The 26,430-nt window shown below is 36.5% G+C and overlaps 1 protein-coding gene across 1 annotated transcript in view; it reads left to right on the forward strand.

The window, feature by feature from the left end:
- The window catches only part of LOC140149668 (insulin receptor substrate 1-B-like), a 138,377-nt gene that overhangs the window by 41,603 nt on the left and 70,344 nt on the right, over positions 1 to 26,430 (forward strand). The window contains exons 6-7 of the mRNA XM_072171747.1: positions 4,133 to 4,219; positions 23,171 to 23,254. Of these exons, the coding sequence (XP_072027848.1) occupies positions 4,133 to 4,219; positions 23,171 to 23,254 (171 nt within the window). The remainder of the gene's footprint in view (positions 1 to 4,132; positions 4,220 to 23,170; positions 23,255 to 26,430) is intronic.

Raw genomic sequence — 26,430 nt, forward strand, 5'->3', positions numbered from 1 at the left:
AATTGATGTGATATCTGTCATACTTTCTAGTATCTGATGAATATAATAATTTGGTATGAAGCTTGAAAGGTGAATTTAATTTATCAATTGGTAACATCAGTCAGTGTCTACTCAAGTAATTAATTAACCTGTATTGTGTCTGAATAATTGTCATTTTTGTGACATCTGTCATACTTAATACTCTGCTGGAAAGGAGGGATAAGAAACATATTATAGCCGACTTGAATGACAATGCAATATTTTCATGCCTCCACCGGAGGTATTATGTTTCCTGGTTGACCGTCCTTCATTCCGTCTGTCATTCTGTCTGTCCGTCCAACTGTCATTCTGTACGTCTGTCCCTCCGTCCGAGGTTGCGAGCGCAATTTCTTGGAACTGGTAAGATGTATAGGGATGCGATTTAGTGGAGGGTTGGTGGTCTTCAAATTCCAGTAGGTTTTTGTCTTAAAATATGGTAATTAATTTGCAAATTTGCATAATTTATGTATATCAAGCAAAATAACCTTGTGCACAGATTATCTGGAGATTCGTATGGGTTACAGTGATGAGACTTGGTGGTTTTAGCACAGCCAGAGGTTCTTGATCTGATGGTTTTCAGCGTAAAATATGCTAAATCGCAAGGTCATTGTGGGGTCATTTGGGTGAATCCGCGGTCAAAGTGCCATATATTGTTGCAGGTTCATGAAATTTGGTGGGAACGACCACTGAAACAAGACAAAAATGTCAAGGTCATTTTGGGGTCATTTGGGAACGTCCACCTTAGCGAGGCAAATAATGTGAAGGTCCTTTTGGGTTCAAGTGTTGGGTACTTTCACAACATCAGAAACAAAATTCAAGGATTCAACATTGATAGGGGGAAAGGGGGATCAATTACAAAAAGCACATGCTAAAAGTGATCCAACAATTTTGTCCCGGATTGTAGGCAGGAACTCTAAAAAGTTAACCTTTACATTGTGAGTGATGGCCCTCCTGTACTTTTTAATTAAAAAGCAGTGAGTGTAAACAGATTTTAGAGTGAAAAAGCAGTGAGTGTAAACAGATTTTGTCAAATTTGTCATTTTTTATTATTTGTGATTCGCAATTTGGATTGGGCAGTATTTGGTAGTTCCCAGACAAATAGAAACCAATGGTAAAGAGAACAAAACGGACAACTTTTCAATTATTTGACCCATGATTCGGGGTACTTCTAGTCCATGATTCAGCACATAGTGATGAGTTGGGCTGTGTTTTATTGAACAGTGAGGAAACAATATTTGCAACATTCCAGTCTCAAAGCTAGCCAAAGCTCATTATCCCTGAACATATTGTATGACATTTAACCTGACATGTTTTTTGTTTGTTTTGTTTTTGCAAGAACTGTACCGTAACTGTCTGTACAACATAGAAGAACATATGATTAATTAGTCTTTAAATTGTAATCTTGGTGTTTCAATCATTGCAATCATAATGTTACGAATCGCGAAAGACGGATGACAACTAACCACAAATTTTATACAGTGCTATTGTAGGCCCTATGTCAGAGAAATTTAATTTTCTATTTTGCCAACCTAAAAAAATAACATTATGTTAGGTAGCACTACTTTCGGGCTCTGTTGCTATTAGTATACTATCCAGAGAGGTTGCGTCATAATTGACACCACAGGTGGTTAATCCAGGCACACTTATTGCAATTTAGCATCAGTTGGCTGGCTCCCATGTACTTCAAGGTCCATAGATATACACACAAAGATTTGTGTGCTTTAGTAATGTACTAAAGGAGCTGAATAGATTTGGAACCTCCCTAGCAAAAGCTAGGGAGAAAGTTGTGAAATTGCTGTGGCCCTCGCGCTGACGCGCTCGAATGAACGTCTCGCGCTACGCGCTCGCTAAGTCCGTGAGGGCCACAGACTGCGGCTATATGTTAGGATGCTTTGCAGCAAGTTTTCAAAAATGTTTTTAAAATGTTATCAAAAGCTTTTATTCTCTTTTATTAACTATATAACCCGGCATTTAAACAATTTCAGTAAAACGTTTTGGGTTTGCTGGTATTGTCCTGCATTATGTATAAAGTGTTGAGAATTCAGGGCATGATGACATTACACACTTCTTAAAAGTCAATCTGGTCCTCAAGCTTCAGTGTTTAAAGGTCTTAGATTTAGATTGAATATAGCTTGTGATATATTTCACTAGCTGTTTTTTTAAACATTTTGTGGTTTTAAAATGGTAACAAAAGTGATTACATCAGGTAGTAGCATTCCTTTTCACCTATTTGTAGATGTACTAGCACATAGGCCTATACTGTGTAGATCTACACAGTATACGGAAGTGTTGTCATGATTGGCAAATTGTATCACATCATTTTTGGTGCCTCAGTCAACACCTCACTGAACAACCTGCGATGCATCATGAAAAATACAGCACTTAATTTTTTTTTGATTAAAAAGACATTGTTGCCAAATGGAACATGGCTAAATCTTAATCCTTTTAATTAGTTCTAACCGGGCAATGAAAGTCAAATTTTAACGTTTGGTCAAGTTTTGGAAATAAATACCAAAAACATGCCTTTTTATGGTGTTTTTCATAATTATGCTCTGACAAAATCTAGCCCCAAGACAAGAGTAATTTCAAGTTATGCTTTCTGATTTTGGAAAACATGTTTTCTAAACTTTTTCATAACCAATTATCAAAAAAAAGCATAAAATAATTATCATTATAAGCGAACTCTTATCCTACACTTAAGGTTTTATATGGTTAGACTTGTGCCAAGTCTTGGATTAATTTCCCTCAAATTGCGAAAATATTAAAATTTTATTTTTGTTGCCAGTTAGAACTAAACTAAAGGATTAGGAATTAGCTATGTTTAATTTGACAAAACAAGATGATGTTTATTTAATTCCAAAATATTAGTGCTGTATTTGTTCAGAATCAGGAATAGTTCTTTGCATGTGATCAAGAGAGGCCTGATTTCAACATCATATGTTATTTTATCATTGCATGGATACAGATTTGTTGTATGTATCTTCACGTTTTCAACAAAATTTTGTATAATTGTGTCTTTTGTTTTCTTTATTTCTTTATTCATATGGGTAATCAAGGTGATTGAATGCAAACTGTATCAATATTCAAGTATTCAGGCACAAAATGCAATGTATGACAAGCAGGAAATTAATGCTTGTTCATACATACTCACGATATAACGACGTTTCTGATTGGATTTGCGCCCTTTTTTGCTGGTCATAAATACCGTTTATGACCAGTACGCAGGGCATAAACAAGCTGCGCCACGCAGCGTTGGAACCCAATTAACGCGATCCACGATTTGCTAGTGTTGCACGACACGCGCATGTCACCGCGCCCATCACACGCGGAGCGCAAGAGATGAACGCGTTGACTCCCGGCCGTTGACCTCACGAGCTGCTTCCTGCAAGTAGGCCTACTCATTTTCTCCCAATTCTTGAAGGAAAACGGTATGAAAATGTTATTTAAACTTGTAAACCTTATTATTTTCATTTGTTTTGGATTGCTAATAATGTTCAGAACGTTGGGTATGTATGAACGGGGTTCATTCATAGGATTTCGGGCATGATCGTTGATGCCCTCGGCTCACGCCTCGGGCATAAACAGCGATCATGCCCTCAATCATATGAATGAACCCCTAATTGAATTGTATTATGATGTATTGACAGTGCTATCCTACATATTTTGGTGATATTATTGAAATTTGATATATTTCAATTTAATATATTTTAAATCCCCATGGGTAATACCGGCTGAACTATAGCCTCTAAGAATGATTTTGATTGGTTACTAAGAGAGGTATATTGTGTATTGAGCCAATCAGAGATATGGTAAGAATGGGCTGAAGGGGGGTAATCTTAAAAGTGCTAAGAGATCTAAAAGCTCTATTTTGATTGGTTATTCAGATGATTATGTCATGTAAGGAACCAATCAGGGGCTTCGTATGAAAGGCAGTTGTGCCAATGGGGTAACCTTTCCATGCTTACCCAGAGCTCTTTTATAGTTCTTCCAATAGGCGGTTCATTGAGGTATTTTGTTAATTGGCATATATTGCATTTTGTGTCTAGATACATGTATGTGTTCTCAACCAATCAATTCATTTGCTGTATACATTTCACGCCTACCTTTTCAACAGCAGCAGCAGTGTGATCAGGCCACGAACCTGCAGTGAGGGGGAATCCAGCAAGTTCAGAAGTCATCGCAGCATGAGCGGGGGTTCAAGGTATAAGATACAATATCTATTCATTTCATTTGTTTGTTACCTTTTAGCGATGTAGCCTGTAGACAGCCTATCTAGATTTCTATTGAACTTTTACACGCTAACTTTGCAAGTTTGTTGCAGTGTGTCATTGCTGTGTTTGTGTGGTATATGCTTCATAAGTTCATGTAACTCTGCTTTGATAGATACATTGTATACATTGGTTCGCTTCAAATTCAGTTGTGATATGACATCAATGTGTTCTTTGCAATTGCAAACTGCCCTTGTATGTGTGCGTGTACACTCTGCAGGGTTAACATTACACACATGATTCGATACTGTGGCAAGCTGAATATGCACATACTTCATTACCGAACTTGAGGTGAACCAAATTATAGCTTTAAGGCATGTTGTCCTAACTGAAGATAGGGATTTAATCGCAGAAAATCGGTGAGCATGTGAGCACCAATACACTGTAAAAATCTCAGAAACAACGGCAAAAAAAATCACATTGTATTGCATTGAATTGTACCGAACACGCCGGTTTGCAATGGTTTATGACCGATTTTTCAGGAGAAAAAGAATTCTGAGATTAAAGCTTTTGTTTTTATCGGCCCACTCAGATAGGACAAGGTGCCTAATAGGTCACATTCACAAGTATCACATACAGCACAATGCATGATGGGATATTGATGGCAGCATATGACATTTCAATTGAGAATTACTGATTATATATAGTGACAAAATACAATTTTGTAACTGCTCCTTGATCAACTCTTGACATTTTCATGTTTGTGTGATATTTTCTGACTCCATATGTGGGTATCACCTGTATTATTCATGAACATCACTTAAACAAAAAAAAAAGGTTGTTTGGTTGTGCTTCACCGACCGACCCTATGTTTGAGGCCTACCCATTTTTTTTTTACAAAAATTGAAAAAAAGAAGTTATAGGCCCTTACATTTTATTCAAGCTTTGAAACTGGAGAAATACTGCTACTGAAAAAAATGCTATATCTTTTTCTTAGTTGGATAAAGTTTTTTGATTACTTTTACTTCTATTGAACAGCCATTGAATTAGTATGTTTAAACAGCCGATTTTTTTTACTGTTTAACCATGAACGGAAATCGACTTAATTCATGCATGCATTCATTCATGTTGCTGTACAACTGCATAAGTGTTCAATAAACCTAAACACCATGTAACAACCTTAAACATTAAATGTTATCTTGCTTTGCCTCTTTTGCTTCCACAAGGCCATATAAACAAAAATTTAAAAAGAAAAAAAAATCTGACCGACTGACGTTACTTTTTTGGACCAGTTGTAGTACAACCAACCAATTGTTTTTGGCCTTTTTTTACGCTGTAATCTCTGAAATATGTGCAGTGTGAGATCCATATGCAGATACTTGTAAAAAGGGCCTATATTCTAGAACTACCAATAGATTTGCACTTCAAAACATTTGTCACAGATAAGTACATGTAGGCAAAACAAAATAATGGTTGGCTTGATGCTTGTATGCATTAAAACCGATATTTGTGCCCCTATCTACCATTTTAACAATGGGCTATTCCATGTAAAGTCCACACTACCCTCAAATGGAATTAGCACATTTACACAACTCTATTTAAAACTTGCCCTCCCTCTGTGGAAGTTTCAAGTTGAATCTTTCACAGAGGGTGTATGCAATTCAAATGGAGCTACTACCTAAAGTGTTCATTCCATTTGAAATTCATAGTTCCCCTGTGGAAGATATTGTCACACGACAGAGGGCAGGCAGGAGTCATGTTATATAGCAGAGTAAGGGCACTTGAACATATACATTAAGAGTAACCTGTGTCTCTGGGATGTTCACGCATTGGGTGTGAACAAATCATGAAGGTCTTCCATCTGATAGTATACCTTCAAACTGCCTCTTGTGCCACAAATAACAGCACAGTAAAGCCAATTGCATTTAGTTTTAGGCAGTATTTTGGGGATGTTCCCACTTTTTTGATTTGGAGTCAAAGGTCATTTACCCTAACACGGCACAAAATACCACAAGGATAACCACTGCTGCATATGCATGAATCCCATGTGATGCCATGATGCAATCACGCTTTAGAAGTGCTATATGCTCACAGAATCGCTGGCTGCAGCAGCGAAACCCCTGTGGCTACCGGTCGGTGATAGTGTTTTTGGCCCGCAAGGGGTCTAAGGTTCGAATCCCGAGGGTACCAAGTGACTTCTTTATTCATCTTCTCTCCTTTTTCGTTTCTTCTTTAACTTTCGATGGTAAAAAGCAGTGTTCAGTGTTAGGGTGAAAGGGTCTTTTCTAGGCTGAGATTAAATATCTTCAAACTGCTTTTTCTGCTGCATATATCTGGTTTGGATTATTAGCTTGCATGTAAAATATGCTTTGACTTTGTCGGTGTCTATTTGGTGGTTTGTATCAATGGTCACATAAATGGAATGGCTGTTACCACAGCATTTTATAGGGTTTTTTTTTTTCATTCTGAAAGGCTTTAATCTGAATTTTGATTTTTCTCACGGTTGCAAATCATGCAAGACACTGTCCACTGCACTAAGACTTTTATAATAAGGTGCATAAATCTAGCGTGATTATTATTGTCACTTGGTCATGTATGCTTGTCATTAGTGTCTTTTGTTTTGTACATAACAAGCACTCCCATCTATCGTTCTTGGATCAAGAAACCTAGTTTTATTCCCGTCATGAAAAACAAAACTCGCAACAACATTCAGAGTACTTTTGATCGAGTTCAAGATTTAGTTGTATCAAGCATGTAATAGCATGTAAATGAGGTGTGAATGAGATGGATGAGCTATGCACCTATTAGCGTGTTTCTATTGGGGCCATTATCCGGAAAAAAACCGGCTAAGAGATTAACTGTGCCCAATAGAAACTGACCTTCTCCGCTATTCTCCGGATAATAGCGGCGAGAGTTTTCCGGGGAATTTATCCTACTTTTAGTAGGATAATGGCGGAGAAATTATCCGGATAACGCCAAAGTAAACTGACATCGTTCCGACAGACTGCGCTTACAGGAGAGAAACTGGAAATTGACACGGTCACATGATCGCAACATGTGTTCTGTTTTGTTTATCATTTCATCAGCTGTGTGTGTTTGGAGCTGAGCTGACGAATACGACATACAACTTTCGTTCAGAGTAAAAAAATATTTTAAACATTGTTAAAAGAGGCATAAATTAAGATATAGATGATTAATAAATCAGAAATCATGGCTGAAATTCCTCTTTTCGTGTGGACAGCTGAATTGAATGAAGGAATAGGCCTAAGGGCCCGAGAAGGTTTCAGCATGTTCAGTGATTTACAGCGCGGTGTAGAGTGTGTGTAGGCCGATAGTAAGCCGGGCAAATACAACTTCAATAATACAACATGTTTTGTAATTTGTAGGCTAGGCTAATCTTTTCTGTGTATAGCATGGATGGGTTTATCTACCAAGATTCATTTGAAGGTAGAATTAACATGTTAAAATTCCCATTAAAAGTGAAGAAGTTACGATCGCCATCATCAACCATACAAGACTTGCAATGACCTGAGATATGGGTTACGGTTCGCTATCTCTAAGGTTCGCTATCTCTAAGGTTCGCTATCTCTAAGGTTCGCTATCTCTAAGGTTCGTTATCACTAATTACGAAAAAGGTTCGCTATACCTAAGGTTCGATATCACTAATTTTGAAAAAGGTTCGGTATTTCTAAGGTTCGATATCACTAATTTTAAATAAGGTTCGCTATCTCTAATTTTAAATAAGGTCCGCTATCACTAATTTATTGAAGGTTCGCAATCTCTAAGGTTCGCTATCACTAATTTAAAATAAGGTCCGCTATCTCTAATTTTAACAATCCCGATATCCCTAAGGTTCGCTATCTCTTAATTTTAAATAAGGTCCGCTATCTATAAGGTTCGCTATCTCTAAGGTTCGCTGTCTCTAAGGTTCGCTATCACTAATTTCAAATAAGGTTCGCTATCTCTAATTTTAAATAAGGTTCGCTATCTCTAATTTTAAATAAGGTTAGCTATCTCTAATTTCAAATAAGGTTAGCTATAGCGGTCCTTATTTAAAATTATAGATAGCGGACCTTATTTGAAATTAGAGATAGCGAACCTTTTTTTTATATTAGAGATAGTGGACCTTATTTAAGATTAGTGATAATGAACCTTAGGTATAGCGGACCTTTATTGGAATTAGTGATAACGAACCTTAGAGATAGCGAACCTTCAGTAAATTAGTGATAGCGGACCTTATTCAAAATTAGTGATAGCGAACCTTATTTTAAATTAGTGATAGCGAACCTTATTTATAATTAGTGATATCGAACCTTAGAACTAGCGAACCTTATTCTAAATTAGTGATATCGAACCTTAAAAGTAGCGGACCTTTTTTTAGGTATAGCGAACCCTTTTCTCTATTAGAGATAGCGGGATTCTGATCTCCATAGACTTTACACGTTAGTGATAGCGAACCTGCGAGATAGCGAACCTTAGAGATAGCGGACCTTAGAGATAGCGGGATGTCACCGAGATATGACCTTTCTCCGGCAAATTCACGAATTTTCCGGATAACAGTCCCCAATAGAAATTGACCGTTAGCCGTCATTCTCCGCTATTATCCGGTTAACAATTTCACTGGAAAAATTACGGATGCTCAATAGAAACACGCTATATGAGTGGTGTTGATTCTCCATTTAGTTCTCACCTCAAGTTTGGTGATGACATCGCTGAATCGTTTAACCTCTGTAACATATAACAAGATTGATTAGTATGCATCACAAATCGTAAACAACTAAACACTCTCACTTGCACAATAGGCCAGGTTGGTGATTAACTTGCTAGATGTTATGCTGTAAATACCACACCCCAAATGAGAAGTCATTTTATTTGGAAATTGGGTTGTTGGTTGTGAATATATAGGGGGTGGTCATAGTTTTTTACACCAAAAATGGGGATATCATGATTTTCATGAAGTGTGTGCAGAGACCATACAATTCTTGTGCTACTCATAGGTCCATAGAATTTCTTTTATTTTCTCGCACGAGGCAAATGTGTCCAAGCAGCAAACTTGGCATGATTTTGCCACTATATGTGTCAACAATATTTGAAGGTCATTTCAAGGTCATCAGGGGTCGTCTGAAATCAATTAATTGTCATGAATTGTCATAATTATTGGTCAGGTCGATTTAGTATGAAATAGATAACTAACTTTTTCACTCAACTTGGTGGAAATGGTCAGCATTATTTACCCAAATTTACAAGGTCATTTGTGGAATATCAGCATTAGATGTAGTAAGAACGTAAGATTATCAGAGAATTACAAAGGATTTTAGTGTAGTACTTGTGACGGACTGTAGGAGTGGAGCAATGCAACATGTTGTAAATTGTGCATATCAAAAACATGAAAAAGTGGGAAGTTGATAAATTTTTAATATTTTAATTTCATCATTTCTTACAAAAATGATACCTTATAATTCTCTCTCGCATGACCTGATAGGTAGAACTATTCAATTAAATTTCTGTTTGTATACATCACTACTTTCATTTCATAAATTTAGTGCGGATTTATTTAGGAATAGGAAGTAGCGATATTATCAGTCGGATGCAATCTATCTAGCTACATGTAGGCAGGCTGACAAGCATCCCAGGGTAGTGAGTGGGCTATTACTGTTGAAATCCATACACCCCCTATGGAAGGCACAACCTTTATCGCTCTCACACAGGGGGTGTAGACTTCAAAATGGAGTCACCCATTCAGGTAGCTCCATTTAAAATCCCATCCCTGTGTGAGAGATTAAGGTCATGTCTTCCATATGGGGTGTATGGAATTCAAGTGGAACAGCCATTGTATAATACATGATCCATAAATCTATAATGGGTTGATGAGATGAGGTCTTGATCGAGATGATGATACGAGGGAAAGTAATCAATGGAAACGGAAAACAAAATGGCTCTATTATACAGTCGTATGAAAACTATAATTTCCTGCTGAGTTTATTGACTTTTAGGTCATGGGAGACCTTTTGTAAGGCAGAAAGAAAAACAAGTTTGTTTGTTTCCTATATTCCACAGGCATTTCATTTTTGTAAGCAATTTTTTACAATTTTATTTGAGAAATCTAGAAAAAAGACACTTTGAAGCAAAATATTATAGTAAATTTTTGTAAAGATTTTTTTTCTCTTACATATTGTTTACAAACAATATGAAATCACTATCCTATAAAAATCAATCTATTATTTTTCCTAAAACTCTCAATTTTCACATCTAACCTATATTCTGCACTGATTTGACAAATAAATCTACGTAATATGAGGCATATGTTACCATGCATCCCGACTCTATTTTTTTTGCCCGGGCTATTTGCAGTTAAGTCTAAATAAAACATGTTCTATTCAGAGGTATTATTTACAAAATTGTGTGTGCTTTAGAAAAATTGTTTTTAGTTTGGAATAGGAGTTAATGGTGCATGTGGTTGGTTTTCAGCATGGTTTATGTCCTATCAATAAGATGGATATTCAGACAACATGTCTCAAGTACTATTTTGTTCTTGAATATAGAATCTGTTGGAATGCACTTTCACATTTTATAGGTTACATTTCGAAAAACATGACGGTGAACTCACCAATTTAGGTAACAGACTAGCTTTAGATGAAATAGTAGATTCTCTCGCTGACTCTCAAGGGATGTGCGGGATTGCAGATATTTTGTAAGATATTGGAGTTGAAGTTGTTGGTTTGTTAAATACGATTTTATCTAGTACCTTGTTTTGCGATAGAATATGTGAAATTATCGTTAGCTGTAGGAAAACTAACTTGAATTCAAACAAACTTGCTCTTGAATTATTTACTTCTGCATTTGAATTGTTTGTTCTTAGGAACACATGCATAATCTTTGAGCAACAAATAATACAGTATAGAGTACACGCACAAACACTTTCTTGTAAAGACATACAAATGAGGACCTACATTTTTTCCTATCCTAACCGAGGACCTTGCACACCAGAAGCTAAGCTCCAAACTGTGGACCATTGACTTTTTACTACCCATCCACGACCTGACTTTACTCCGGCAAACAAGACTTGGTCTTCATGCATTTTTACGTTGTTTGTAATATGCAGGTAGGGAATGGACATCATTGACCGTGTTTATAGTGAGCCAGATTATCTGTTATTTAGCATATAAGTACTGCGAAAACAATGCATATTGCCGTATAATCTTTCCAAATGCAGCCACTATAACCACGCTCCTTGGTTGCTGGGTGTCCTTGGTCGTTTACTGCTTTGCATCCTACTTTCAGGGCAGCTAAAAATAATTTCCTTTCTGGGAACGTGAACTGCTGTTTGGAATATTTTCTGCGAGAGTGGAGCCGGATCCTGGAGCGCGAGTATGAATATCTCTCCAAATCTCCATTTCACTATCATCTCCCCAAATCTCCTCTAAAGGTCCGAGGTAAAAATCTGATAAAATAGTTACTATCTCTGCTTGCCCTGAGAAATATTATGAAAGAATCTCCGTCCCTGGCCCCCGGGGGCATTCAACTTTAGAAGTGACGGGTATGTGCCTACCAGCGTCGCGAAGTAGGGGCCTATCTGGTACAAAAGGTTAGTTTAAAAGGGGCGGTCATTGGGTACAAACAATATGAAAAAGGGGGTCATTGGGTATAATATTTTGAAAATAGGGGGTCATTGGGTATAAGATTTCAAAAAGGGGTCATCGGGTAGAAACTGTTGAAAAAATGGAGCAAAATTCTATTTTCTTGTTCCAAATTTTCCAAATTTCTAATACAAATTTGTTGAAATAAGAGAGTTTGAAAGTTTCGGCATTATTATAATGCTATTCTAGAAAAAAAAAAAAAAGAAGGTGATTGGGAAGCAAAAACCTAAAAAAAGGGGTCATTGGGTAGCAGCAATTAAAAGTAAGGGGGGGTCATCGGGTATGACTTTTAAAAAAAGGGAGTCATCGACTTCAAAAGAGGCCTATTGACAGGCACATGATACCGTCACCTCCAAGTTGAGTGCCCCCCCCCCTACGGGCCATCGATTTTAACTCCGAGCATGCCGATTGCAGGTATATTTAATTTCTGTATTTTAAACTCCAAACGTGTATGTTATGAGAAATATAATAGAAGTCACTACAAATATGATATTCATATTAACCTGGTTACCTCCCTTGTTTACCCGGGTTTTTAAAGTCTGCTATCACATGCAGGGTCGAATGTTACATCATTTTTTTTTCTGAATCGTCAAAGTTCGCAGACAAATATTTTACGAGTGATAGTGTTTACAGAATATTTTCAGAGCTGCAGGAAAATGGTATTAAAGATTTAGGATGTTTTAAAATATTTTTCCCGTCTTGATTTTTTTCTGCGACTCTGAATTTTTTTCTGGGAACGCCGGTACCACGATACCGGTGATTTCGTAGGCCTGCCTACTTTGTAGCTCTTTATAAATGCACTCTCAATGCATGTATATAACAGGTATATTGTGTCCCCAAAATATGAATGGATTTCAATGGTCAAAAACTGTTTATCGCAACTTAAAATAATATTTCCTTTTTGCCTATAAACTTGGCATTAATAGCTGGCACCGAGCAATGTTGATTCTTATTGTTTTAATTTTTAGCAAATATGCAAACATCTGTGTTATTCTTGTTTTTGGATTTGTACGCATTGTAAATAATAGGGATTGAAAATAACAGGAACCTATCAAAGTTATGATATGCAAAGAGTGCTTGTAATTTTTTGATGAGTTATTGAAGATACAATGGGTGAAGAAATGTTAGTGAAATTGGTCCCTGACCACACATGTACTGCACCAAATGTGACATGATCAAGGGGAATGAGTCACATGTCGACCCTGGTCAAAAATGAGTTTTACATAGGTTTTTAAAGAAGACTTTTAGAGCTCTCTGAAACTGAAAACCCCATGTTGATATGACCTTCTTTGCAAAGTTACATCAAGTTATCCATTGCTAAAAACAATGTAAAACAAAAGAAGTTTAACACTTTCTTTGCCAATATCTCAAAATCAATATTAGCGACATCCGACTCATTTCCCTTGATCATGTCACAAATATGTTCTCTGCATCTTTCCTTGTATAAAAACTGTTGAATTTTTCTTTTCTCTCAACACATATCTGATAATTATCATCTCGCATAATGCTGCACTACAAGCTGTCCCAATAAAAGTAGACCCAACAGAATGTCAATTTCTTAAAGATTGAAACAAATTTGTTGCTTATGTAATCACAAAGACTCAAAGCATGTGCTGCATGCATGCACCACCTATGCTAGATGTACTTATTATCTAGTCTATGTCACAGCCAGGGTCTTAGCTAGGATTTGACAAATGCCCATCATTTTCACCAAAACTACCCGTCAAAAATTTGATCCTGAAACATTAACCAGACCTCTGCACTTTCCGGAGGCTCAGTTCAAATACATACAGCTATTTTGTTTATCTAGAGCCTTGATTTATTAGTCTGGTCTTGTTTTGAGTTCACAGAACTTATTCAAGCATTGATTTTTAGAATTTAGCATATGTCACAGCATTAATTTTGACAGTCCCATGTGCAAAGTGCCCATCCAAAATCACAGGTGGCTATTAACACCAATCCATTTTAGAATTCATATCTCCAAAAGTACAATTTGGTCATTTAAGTGTTTTTATTTACCATCGTTTACATTACATTACAGTAACACAGGAGTTCTTAATAGGTGGCACACAGGCTAGATCCGGCCTGCGAATCAATTGTGGTTGATCATTGAACAGCTCTGAACTTAAAAGTAATTAAACATAGCAAAACATGTTTTTGGCCCTCAAACACAGATCTCTGGTCCTCTGTGGCCTGTGAGCAAATAATGTAGAATTCCATCTACAAGCACAAATGCCTGTAAATGAGTTTTGTTTTATTATTAAAGAGACGAAAGACAGACATCCCCCACAACAATGTACAATATATTGTTCTTTAATAATACTTGTTTGTACTGCTGCCTGTATCACTAATATAGTTACTCAAACTCCAAATAATGTTTTTGACAGACATCCCCCACAATAATGTACAATATATTGTTCTTTAATAATACTTGTTTGTACTGCTGCCTGTATCACTAATATAGTTACTCAAACTCCAAATAATGTTTTTGTGGAAGGTGTCTGCCTTTCGTCAAAAAAAAGAAAGAAAAGAAAAGAAACAAAAAAAGCCTGCATTTAGAGAATAATGCTTGCAGGTAGAATTCTACGGTATAATTGAGAACCGCTGCAGTAACAGCTATCAGATGGAGCATTGCTTATCGGAGATTGAGTTGACGAAATAAACACATTTGTGAGGTGTATTATTTTCACCTAGAATTAGAATGTAAACTATATGTTGTGACTTAACTGTCAGTGTGCGTAGTTTAGAACGTCATTCTAATGCTTATGTTTTGCATGGCTTTTTGTCTGCTTCTAAACATGGATCCATGTTTAGTTCATTTTCCCACAATATAGTTCATCATATTTTGAATGTCAATGATGTGTTTCCATTTCACACTGCTTAGAGCACTCTTAAAACATATTATAACTTTTATAACATATTCTTGAGATATTGTTGTGTTGTCATATGTAGAACTTAATTATTCAGTGTATGTGTTATTTCAGAAGCCCACATCACACATTCGTATCTGATATATCATCTACCTGTTTTACATGTTAAAGGCAAAATGAGGTGCAATTGTGTGCACACACACCACCTGAGATACATGATATTGTTTCAAAAACATCTGGATTAGATTTATGTGTGTTGTTGATATATTGCGAATAATTTGATATGATTGTTGTGATATCAAACAGTATCTCTTGGTCGATCACCTCGTGTTGTGACAATTTAAAAAAAATCATTCGTCTTCAAATGTTGTGTGTTACAAAAGATTTGAAAGATGAAATCCAGCAAGGATTTTGATCCAATCATAAGTCAGATTGAAGACTGGATACAATTACAGCAAAGTACTGAACGGTTTGCTTTTATTTATTTATTCAACAAACTGCTTGTAGCGAATCAATTTTCTTGTTTGTTTAAAATCATAAACAGAATACGCTGTATAGTTCACTGTTTTCTTTGACTGCACTTATGGAGGTGACTTATAGATGAACCATACTTTTGTATGCATTTGAGATTGAATTTAGGAATAGGCTTTCTTTTAAACTATTTAAGGCTGATTTGATTTGTTTGGAGTGACTGCTTTTATATAATGAATATCTTTGACACTTGATATTTTTAACATGTTATTTTTCCTGAGGTCTAGGGTTCAAATCTTGCCGAGTCCTGATTTTTTCTGCTCTTAAAGTCACTTTTCACTTTCTACGGTATACATTGGGCTTTTTCAGTTAAAATACACACCACCACTGTGGAAGATTTTGGAAATAATCTTCCACAGGGAGTATGTTTTTCAAATGTAATGGTCAGGGTTTATCATTTTGAAACCCATACTCCCTCCCCCTGTATTATGACTACCTATATCTTCCACAGCTGGAGTGATGAGTATTTCAAATGGAAGTTATCCAACTTGTCTATTCTATTCAAACTCATACTCCCTCTGTGGAAGACTTTAGCTAAATCTCCCACAGGGGTAGTGTGGATTTCAGTTGGAATAGCCATTAAACTTGAGATGATCACAACCTGCAAATTGCTTTATCATAAATGATTGCTATTCAATTAATGGAGCATATTCCATGCCGTCAATTTGCTTTTTGTCATTTCTGATTTTCTTTTCACCAATTAACGCGGCTGTGTACTCTAGCCATTGTTTCTTTCTCAAAATTGAGTTTTTATGATATGTTTGTACCTTGTTATGTTTTTTATAAATACAAGGAATGAAAATCCAGATTTGTAAACTCCAACTGCAATATTTTAAGGATTTTATTTCACTATTCCACTCGTGTTTGAAATTGAAAAGGAAAGAAAATCTTTGTTGTACCAGCAAGGGTACACGCGCNCAACAACTCATCGCGTTGCGTATCGCGCAATTTGTTAACGCACAAATACGCTACGCATACGCGACGCTTATCTGCATGCGCGGCGCATCTTATGGAAACACCACGGAAGCACTGAGTTCACAAAAACCTAGTGGTCAAATGGCTCCGTTTTAGCTGATAAAATGTGGGTTTTTTCAAGTTATTTCCCCGATTTAAATATCAAGTTATGAATGGATTTCGCTCAAACTTCTCAAGGGGCTGTGGATTTACCCGATGTTCACGTAATATAAGTTACAAAACGAAAACTGTCGATTCTCCTGTGAGATTCGATGAAAGTGCAAATGTGACCACTTTAAACTTCAACGGCCATTATTTCAATGTTCATTTTCTCGATAAAATGACGATTTAGGTACACGATAACTCAATAAATACAGCATCTATAGGTAAGCAAATATGATCATCGTAAAAAAAGCATGATCGACTCAAGAAACGGTTTTCTCATTTTTTATATTTTGGTCTATTTCCGATTTTGGGCATCATTTTGTGCAAATAGGCGTTTTTTGAATTATAAAAAGTTCATTTTGATGCCTTATATGGACAATATCTCAAAAAATAAGGCCAATATCAAAAAAAAAAAAACCGTTTTTGGAATGGAGCCTCAAGATTGAGCTAAAAACAAAATAAAATATTTTGGAAAGAGTGTTTGTTTGTTATGATGTACCTAACAAATATTGCCAAAAACTCACTTTTTTGTGATTTTCTTCAAAATTGTTGTTTTTACCCCAAATCTGTATTTATATTAAGATTTATTGATGTCTTGCCTTCATAAAAATGTATACTTTTATATGTTTTATGCGAATAATTACAAAGTTATTGCACTTTTACATGCATGTCTGAGAGTACACAGCCACCTTAAGCCAGTATTTTGTGGTGTGATTATCTTTGCTAGTATAAGTACAAGAAGACTGTTCTTTGTTTGAAGAAAAGTGCAAGAAGTGCATCTTTCGAGCAAATTGTCATGAAAAATGGGCAGAGGGTACTTATTTCAATTTTTAAAGAAATTTTTTTCTTAAGGATTTTCTGTAAAAACATGTACAATATCTAGGATATGTTGTGAAAAGCAGACATATTTGAGCAGCATATCTTGTGTACTTTTGGGAGTACCCCCTACCAGAAAAGCACACCAGATTGCAGTTTTCTTGCAAAGGGAATGAGAAAAAACAACCGTCAAATGAGATCCGAACGAGCTATCTTTAGTCTTTGAGTCGGCTGCTTTCCCTACTACTTGTCTGACCATGAATGTTCATTTGTGTAGCATGCATCAACAGCTTTAATACTGGTTCAAGATTTCCTTAAGAACTTTGGATGTTGTTGGAAAGGGTGCTCCGCAATGCAATTCCCTCTTTTTGTCCTGATGATTCGCCTAATGATCAGGCCGGAAACTTTTCAGCTTTTTAGCGGATTTCAGCTTTTTTGTTGCTCAAATTTATGTGTTTTCTTTTATTTTCAGCCCAGTTTGGGCTATTTTACCCCAATTTCATACTGTTTCGGCATTTTTGTTTTGAGCATTTTCCATTTTTGAGCCTTTATCACTCAAGGTCAGTTTCAGGTATGAATGATGCATACTCCGTTAGGTGAAGTTCTGCAGCATAGTATGTAGCATAAATAGAATTAATGTGACAAAGCCTGAATCAATCATCATTATCTGAATCTGAAGAATATTCTCAACGCTTCTCATTCGAAGCCAACCGAGAAGATATGGTGTGCGCAAGAATATAATTAGGCCACGTCTTTTCGCTGGCTGATGTAGCTAGCCAGGGTTTCCTTGAATATATTTGTGTCCTCTATGTTTACTATGTGTTCGGGTAGACTGTTCCAATTGTTTATGGTGTTTGGAAAGTATGAAAAGTTATAGTAGTTGGTTCTGCCACTTAGTTTCTTGAAAGATTTATTATGGTTGAGCCGGGATGAGCTGCGCGTCTGGACCGGCTGCAAGAATGTTCGCGCTGGAATGGCCACCTGACTGCTGTTGATTTTATGTAGCATGGTGAGTCTAGATGTTTCACGTCTCTCCTTGAGTGGTACCCATTCCAGTTTGGTCAGCATGTCTGTCACACTGCTTGCCCACCTGTAATCTTTGAAAACAAAGCGTGCCCCTCTTCGTTGGATGGATTCTATTTGGTCTACCAGATCCTTAGTGTAGGGATCCCACACCGTGGAGCAATACTCCACGTGTGGGCGTACCAAGGTCTTGAAAGCTGTGGCTCTAAGGTCACGTGGGCAAGAATGGAGATTTCTCCTCACAAATCCAAGGACCCTACTGGCTCTAGCAGTGATTTTGTTGATGTGATTCGACCATCTGAGGTCACTAGAGATCTCAATACCCAAGTAATTATGTGAGGATGTTTCTTGTAATGTTGCATTGCCCAGTGTGTATTTATGTTGTTTACGTTGTCTTGCACGGATATTTTCAAGGTGTAGCATTTGTCTGTATTGAATGTCATTTGCCAGTTATTTTGCCATGTGGTTAAAGTGTCGAGGTCTTTTTGAAGTTGTCTAGCGTCTGTGTCATTTTTGATGGGTCTATATAGTACGCAGTCGTCTGCAAATAACCTAACTGATGATGTAATGTTGAGAGGAAGGTCATTGATGTAGAGCAAAAACAGAAGGGTCCCAAAACCGTGCCCTGGGGCACTCCGGAGCGCACATGGACCCAGTCTGAGTGCTCTCCATCAATGACCACCCTCTGCTTGCGTGTTGTTAAAAAGTTGGTGAGCCATGAATGTATGTTGCCTGTGATACCGTATTTGTCTAGTTTGTAAAGGAGTCTGTCGTGAGGTACTGTGTCAAACGCTTTAGAAAAGTCCATTATAATGATGTCTGTCTGTGTGTTGTTGTCGAGTGTGTAAACTAAGTCATGAACTGTCTGTAAAAGTTGTGTCTCGCAAGAGTGTTTAGCACGAAAACCATGTTGTTTGTCTGTCAAAATGTTGTGTTTGTCAAGGTGCTTCATGATGTGACTATGTAAGATATGTTCGAGTACTTTAGAGCAGATGGAGGTCAATGAAACGGGTCTGTAGTTGGAGGGGGTGGTCCTGTCGCCTTTTTTATAAATGGGAGTAATGTTCGCAGTCAGCCAGTCGTCAGGTAAGCATCCGGTGATAATGGATTGGTTAAAAATAAGAGTCAGCGCAGGGGCAAGTTCACTTGCAGCCAATTTCAGGATTTTTCCTGGAAGATTGTCCGGACCTGAAGCCTTGTTCTCCTTTAAGCCCCTTAGAAGCTTGGCTACTCCTTCAGTCGTCACATTGATCTCAGGACATGATGGGTAGCTGAACTTGTTCGGGTCACGAAGATCTGACATAGGCTCCTCTTCCGTAAAAACTGACTCAAACTGTTTGTTTAAAATCTCTGCCTTCCTTGTACTCTCGGAGTAAAGCTGTCCTGAATCCTTGAGGCTTTGAATACCTGTTGTATCCTGCTTGAGTCGCTTAACGAAGCCCCAAAACTGTTTCGGGGACTCAATGCATGTGTTGCGGACATAACTCCAGTAGGACTTCTTTGTTTCTTTCTGTACTTCCTTCCTTATTTCCCTGAACTTCTCCCAGTCGGAATCCTTCTGAGTCTTCCTAGCATGGTTGTAAGCACGCTGTTTCCTACGTAGTCCACTGCGAACTTTACCAGATATCCATGGAGTTTGTTGTCTCTTGGAAATGACGCGCGCTGGTATATGGTCATCCATTACTTTTGTAACTCCACCCTTAAACTCTTGCCAGAGGTCATCGACTGAGAGAGGTGTGTTGTCTCTGTTGACCATGGTGTCACTTAAGCACTTCAGGTCTCTCTTGACGTTATCATTGTTAGCCTTGTTGAATTGGTAAATCTTCCGTGGTTTGGGTTTGTTGAGTTTGGGTTTTGTAGTCATGTCGATCACCGGAATCCCGTCGTGATCGCTTATTCCAGGGATCAGCATGCAGTTTTCAACCAGCGAGGGGTTACTTGTTAAAAACAAGTCTAGAATGTTCTTGTGTCTGGTTGGTTCTCTGACTAATTGTTCCAGGGAAAATTCTTTGACTATTTCCAGCAATTTGTGGCAAACTCTAGGATTTTTACCATTCGGCTTAACGGTGAGCGTTTCCCAGCAAATATCCGGGCAATTAAAATCGCCAGCTAGGCAGATGACTGTACCCTGGTCAACTTTCATGCGGCTAAGAGATAATCTCAATTGTTCTAAGTAGTTTGGATCTCGCTCATCAGGTGTTTGGTAGAAGGCTCCAATGATAATGTTCTTACAACCAGTTAACTGGAGGCTGACCCAAACAACTTCACACTCGGTGTCAAGAAGAGGTTACAACATCTTCTCTCCTCCTTTCTCTTATTTTTTACTTTTTCTTACTCCTTCCATCTAAGTCTAACTAATGTGTGGCTCTTATTTTAATAAACACAGTGTTCTTTCTTAACAGGTATCTTTAATATACATGACATTTACATAATAATCTGGCATAGAGATATTATCAAACCGAGGCTCCAATTTTGATCTGTTATTAACTTGTCATACTAGTGACTGAACTAAATCTTTTATTTCCATAATCAACACATAAACTAATACAAGGACAACCATGGAGGAGATGGTTGAAAGGCCAATAAGGCCAGCAGTGACCATCTTATAGAATGAATTCTATGTAGATTATTATATCTCACCTTCTGTAGTCTACTACAAAGCAAGTGTACAAAATACTACATAGTTTGAGAGGAAATAGGGTAAATTATTTTACCTCTTGGCTCTGGATTCTGGGTGCCAGGCCCTTAGCCAGTACAGAGGTAAAAAATAGTTGCTCTCAGTAGCGTAGCATCATAGGGGCATGGTGTGCATGTGCCCCCCAATTGATCTGAAATTTTGAAAAATCCCACAGGAAAATTGCCGAAAAACGGCTTGTGCCCCCCCCATCAGACGCAGTGACCCCCATGTGATGACCCACGCTACGCCACTGGTTGCTCTTAGATATAAACCATGTAGTATCAGGGCTGTCAACTCTCAAGCATTGGCCGTGAGTCTCACGCATTGGGTCACTTTCATGCCAAGGTAGTATAATCTCACGCCTAAGTAGTAAATCTCACGCCTAAGTAGTAAATCTCACGCAAAAAGTTGGAAAATGAGAAAAATCTCATCGTCAAAATAATTTGTTGTCCCTACCCCCCCCCCCTCCCCGCTTTTCAGATTCTCGAGGGCCGTGGCTCAAATAATCATGGATCAAAAATGAACATTGTAGTCGGCAAATCCCGGTACGCCTCTGTCTCATGCTAAGCAATTCCAAAAAGTTGACAGCCCTGTGTAGTATTTGTTTTATTACACCTCACTGTGACTCTTGGAATGAGGTTGTAAAGAAATAGATCTTGTGGTTGGTAATTGACCAGTGAATTGGCATGATTAGTTCATGAAAATTTACGAGGTGTAATAACTGACTTTCTTGTACCCATTGACTTACGGTCTGTGTCAAAGTATGACATACAATTAATTGGAACTTCTAAACAGTTTCTATACTTTATTTATAAGGCCAAAAAAAAAAAAAAAAGGTCTCAAAGCTCACAAGAAATTTAAAAATAAATGCTAAATGCGATTTTTTTTTTTTTTTTTTTGAGAAACAAGTCTAATTTTTGCCGATTTTTTCCTGGAAAAAACTAAAAAAAAAAAAATTCTGTATTTCTTTTTTGTCAAATCGTGCAATTTTACAAACGCGCGCGCAAGCTTTGAGACAAACCTTTTTTTTTTTTTGGCCTAACATACCAAATTTATTCATAGGCCCAATTCATACTTTTTATTAGACATCGACATACAATGCAACAAGCATTTGTTATTCAATCTATTCCCAGACAGTTTATCTTCTAACGAATGTGTTTTGACTTAAAAATGATCACATATTTGCAACAGACATTTGACGTCAAATGTAATATGATTTTTCTTCAAGGATTTTTGTAAGAGTAGAAGATAAAAATGAACTGAAACAGATTGAATGAAGAATACTTGTTGCATCTAATATTCAATATCAAATACAAAGTATGAAGCAGGCTTAACACTCTATCATTGCTTATGGTTCAATCAAATCATGTATTGAATAAAGTATAAAATATTCTGATAAAGCCCACAAAAATTGCTTGCTTGACATGTTATATTGTCTGTGAAATGCTAAATAATTACATTTTTTTACAGTTTAAAAGAGCACATGATGTTGTTTTGCACTTTAATTCTGCTGTTTGGGATTCATGTCATGTACTATATAGTTTGTGGTTCCTAGCATCCCAAATGGAAACCAATTTAAATCAGCACTGTTGAAGTCACTGTTTTGATTGATTTTAGTATGTATGGGAATGCATTTCATATTTCACATGTTTTTTTTTTATATATTTTTTTTAAATGTTGGCAAGCACTCTGTTTCTCACTGTATCAGAGGTTTATGATTTGTTGTAATGTGTAATTGCATATTTGCAGTGAAAACAACAATAACAAAAGTTATAACAGGCACTGCATGCCACATGTGTATAAATGCATATCACTTTTAAAATGACTAAAAAATGTAATTGATAGGCCGTATAAATCAAACTTTTTGGTTCTTGTCCTTGTCCACATCATTTTCTAGAGTTGTCCATTTATTTTTGTTCTCATTTTCAATTTTAAAAGTATAACTTTTGATTTTAAAGCTCCAGCAATTATGACAATGAAATAGGTTAATTAAGAAACAAGAATTACTTTAAAAAGAAGTTTTTGTAGTATTCAACCTTTTTGAACTTTCAAATTAAAAATTCCTCATTGTTTTCCATGAATGCCTGCAATGTCAATTTTGCATTGTGGAAAAATAAAACACCTCCCACTCTCGGATGCGTCAATTTATGAAAATCCTCGGGACAAGAACCAAAATATAATTTTATGCGGCCATCTGAGCACTTGTTTGCAAGCAGCAATCCCCTCCATGTTTTGTATCTATATATCTTGTCTTTGTTATTCCTTGTGCAGCCTGCTTAAATATGGTAGCAAACTACGACCTAGGACAGCTAGCGAAGGCGAGTCACATTTTCGCACGGGTAGAACTCCAGAAAGGTTGGTGGTGGCATTTACTAATTCAGTAGTTAGCTAACTCGTAACAGGCATGACAGAATTTTCTCCCCAAAAAGCATTATTTCAACTTACAGAAATTACTTGCTAAATTGAAAGTTTTGTTTTATCTAATTGCAGTAACACCAGTTTATATTTCTGTATTGTTATCCAAATTAATTTCTGTATAACTATTCAGCCTCCCTCAAGCTGTGTGTCCTAACTATGTTAATACTACATTATGTCAGCTGTGTTATTCTTAAAACAATAACATCAACAGTACCCACCCACACACAAACTCTCTGCTAATCAAACCCATACTCATGTGTGTGAAAAAAATCCCCAGTTTATACAGACAAAATTTTGTGAAGTCAACATATATAGTAGAGTACCCCTATATGTATACAATTTCTAAGTGTTTTACTGCACACTTATCCCCAGTTGCATATCATTAACCCTAGAACTACAAAGGCATGCATTTTTAGGTTATTTGTAGCCCATTGCATATACCAGGGAATCAGGGATGATACCAACAAATGTCGCAGGTTAGAATGTAAAGGTTCATAAAAATGTCTGTATTTGAGGGTGATATATTGTCACGGACCAGGGATTTTTGAGAATGAATAAAAGTCCGACTTATGACGAAGAGGGACAATTCCCTGGCCGTGGGTAGCGTGGCCTAAAGGAACAGAAACAAAAGGTGAAGTGGCGGGAAAATTTGGATATTATTGAGCAAAGCGAAACACAATAAAGTTCTATTAAAGACAATAAAATATAGCATATCAAACAAAAATATTTAATTATCAAGTTCATTTTTTCTCATATATTGCACATAATTAATATTTTTATTTCATGATTTTTATTTTATTGATTTGCAAATGTTTTATATAAGCGAACTTTTAACATTTAGACATTTAGAAAACAAAGACATAATGTTGGCATCAAAAATAAAAAAAAAAAGGAAATGGGCCAAAATACAAATGAAACCCGACTTGACCAAAGAAAGCAAAACTAACTAAATAAATCCTAAATTAATTACTAACTTAATCTACTGACGGAAACCTAACCTACAAGCTTCAAAATTAATTTAAATAAAGCACAGGCCTTTGCACATTAATATTTCACAATAAACCAATCACAAAACCACAATAAAGCAATAAATGGGCGGGTTCTATCTACAAATCCAAAGCCCCCAAATTTGCAACTGAACTAATTTTTGTGCAGGCACAATCCATGGTCGGAAGAAACGGGCGGGGCTCTTTTATACAGATAGGCGCCCAGCCACCAGTATCTACCTAAGCGTGCAAACAAATAAACAAAAGCTGAATCAGCAACAAAAGCTGAAAAGCTAAATACACATTCAGCGTATTTTACTGAATTTTTATTCAGCATGTACCGAAAATTTCAGTGTGCATCACTGAACGAAACTCAGCGTGTGTCACTAAATCATTCAGCGCATAAATTCAGCATAAATGCACTGAACATTTTTTTTTTTTATCGAGACACAAAATAATAAAAGGCCTAAATTAATTATGAAAGTTATCACCAAGTCCAATTTCCTACAAGTGTAGGCTTAAAGGACAAGGTAATTAAACAAAAGCACGACAAGGGATGGGTTTTATGAAAAGGAAGCGGTGACGTTCCAATTACCTGAAAGGGAAGGTAAAAACGTCAACTTCCAAAAAATGCATTCAGAAAAACAAATAAAATTTGGAATTACAAGCAAGCTTATCGTGCAAAACAAGTCTGAAAGGGGATCACCCGGAGTTCAAGACTCCTTTTTAAAGGTGATGCACAAAACTTTTCATGCAGAAATTGCGGCCAACCAAATTTTTATATAAATGAATTATGAAGAAAAAAAAAAATATAGGCCTAATAAATTTTCGTAATTAACGAAAAGATTTTTGCAACTAAATTTCATGTCTCGAGAAAACAAAATTGCACACCAAAATATCTCCAAACATCATTTCAAAATCGTATTAACCATATCCAAAACTTCAACTTCAAATAATCAGAAAACAATTTTTGCAAAGGCCTGAAATTATTGGCAAAGTATTCTACACTAATTAAATTCCGTCATCCTAAAATTACTTACAACTAACCTAAGAAAAAGATTAAATAAATACCCCAAATTATTTTTATGCAATCTCCGGTCAAGGAAGGGTTTACAGTATAAAAATTAGCTTTGTTTTCGGATGCCAACATTACTTACATTCATCAGCTTTCATACATCCATTTACACACAAAAATCCTGCAGGAAAAAATTTGGCCTCACACTCCCAGGTATATCCCTCTCGTTCCGTCATCAGCTCACATACTCCCCAACTAAAAAGAAACATGCATCAAACTCTTAAACAAAATAATGCTTGCAAAATCAATACACAGGCAAACAAAAGAGACAATACAGAAAATGTAAGATGCACCAATCACAGAGTGAGAGAAGCAGTGAAGTGAAGCAAGAGTGAACAATAAAGTAAAAACAGGTGTTCAACAAAAAGATGAAATTGAAAGGAGATGAAAGGTAAAAGGTCAGAAAGTTTCAGATAAAGACAGAGGGCAGTAGAACAAATCAGTAGAAGTAAAAGCAGAGGGTGATGGCACATCCAACATAAAAAAAAATACATTTTTGTAAAATTAATCCAATTATCTATTTGCGACAATATGTATGTAGACACACCCACATACAAATTACAATAACAACAAGAACTGATCTTTTGATTTTAAATGCATGCTTGTTTATAGTGATCTGCATGTAAATTGTGTTATATATGTCTATTACACAAGCCAAGATATATTTGCACATCTCGTAATGCTCATGCTTTAAGAAATCAATAACTATTATTTCAGTATATAGATGAATTTTTAGGATTGTATCTCAAATCATGCAAAATTTTTGCTTAACAAAGTACTCATGACTTAAGCTTTCGCCCACTGTGCTGATGACTTGATTGATCACAAGTGGCTTCAACAACTGCGTTTCCAGCAAAATGAAAACAAAAACATCATCGCTTCCGGGAAATGTCAACAAGAAGCTTTGCAGGAACAGCAGTGACCATTCACTTGTGATCAATCATGCAGTCAGCACAGATGGTGAAAGCTAAAGTTTTGAGTACTTTTTAATGGATTTGCTGGGCAAAAATATTCAAATTAATAACTATTATTATGATTTGATTTTTTGGTCT

The sequence above is a fragment of the Amphiura filiformis genome, chromosome 4 (genome assembly GCF_039555335.1).
Source record: "Amphiura filiformis chromosome 4, Afil_fr2py, whole genome shotgun sequence".
In the NCBI taxonomy this organism is placed as follows: domain Eukaryota; kingdom Metazoa; phylum Echinodermata; class Ophiuroidea; order Amphilepidida; family Amphiuridae; genus Amphiura; species Amphiura filiformis.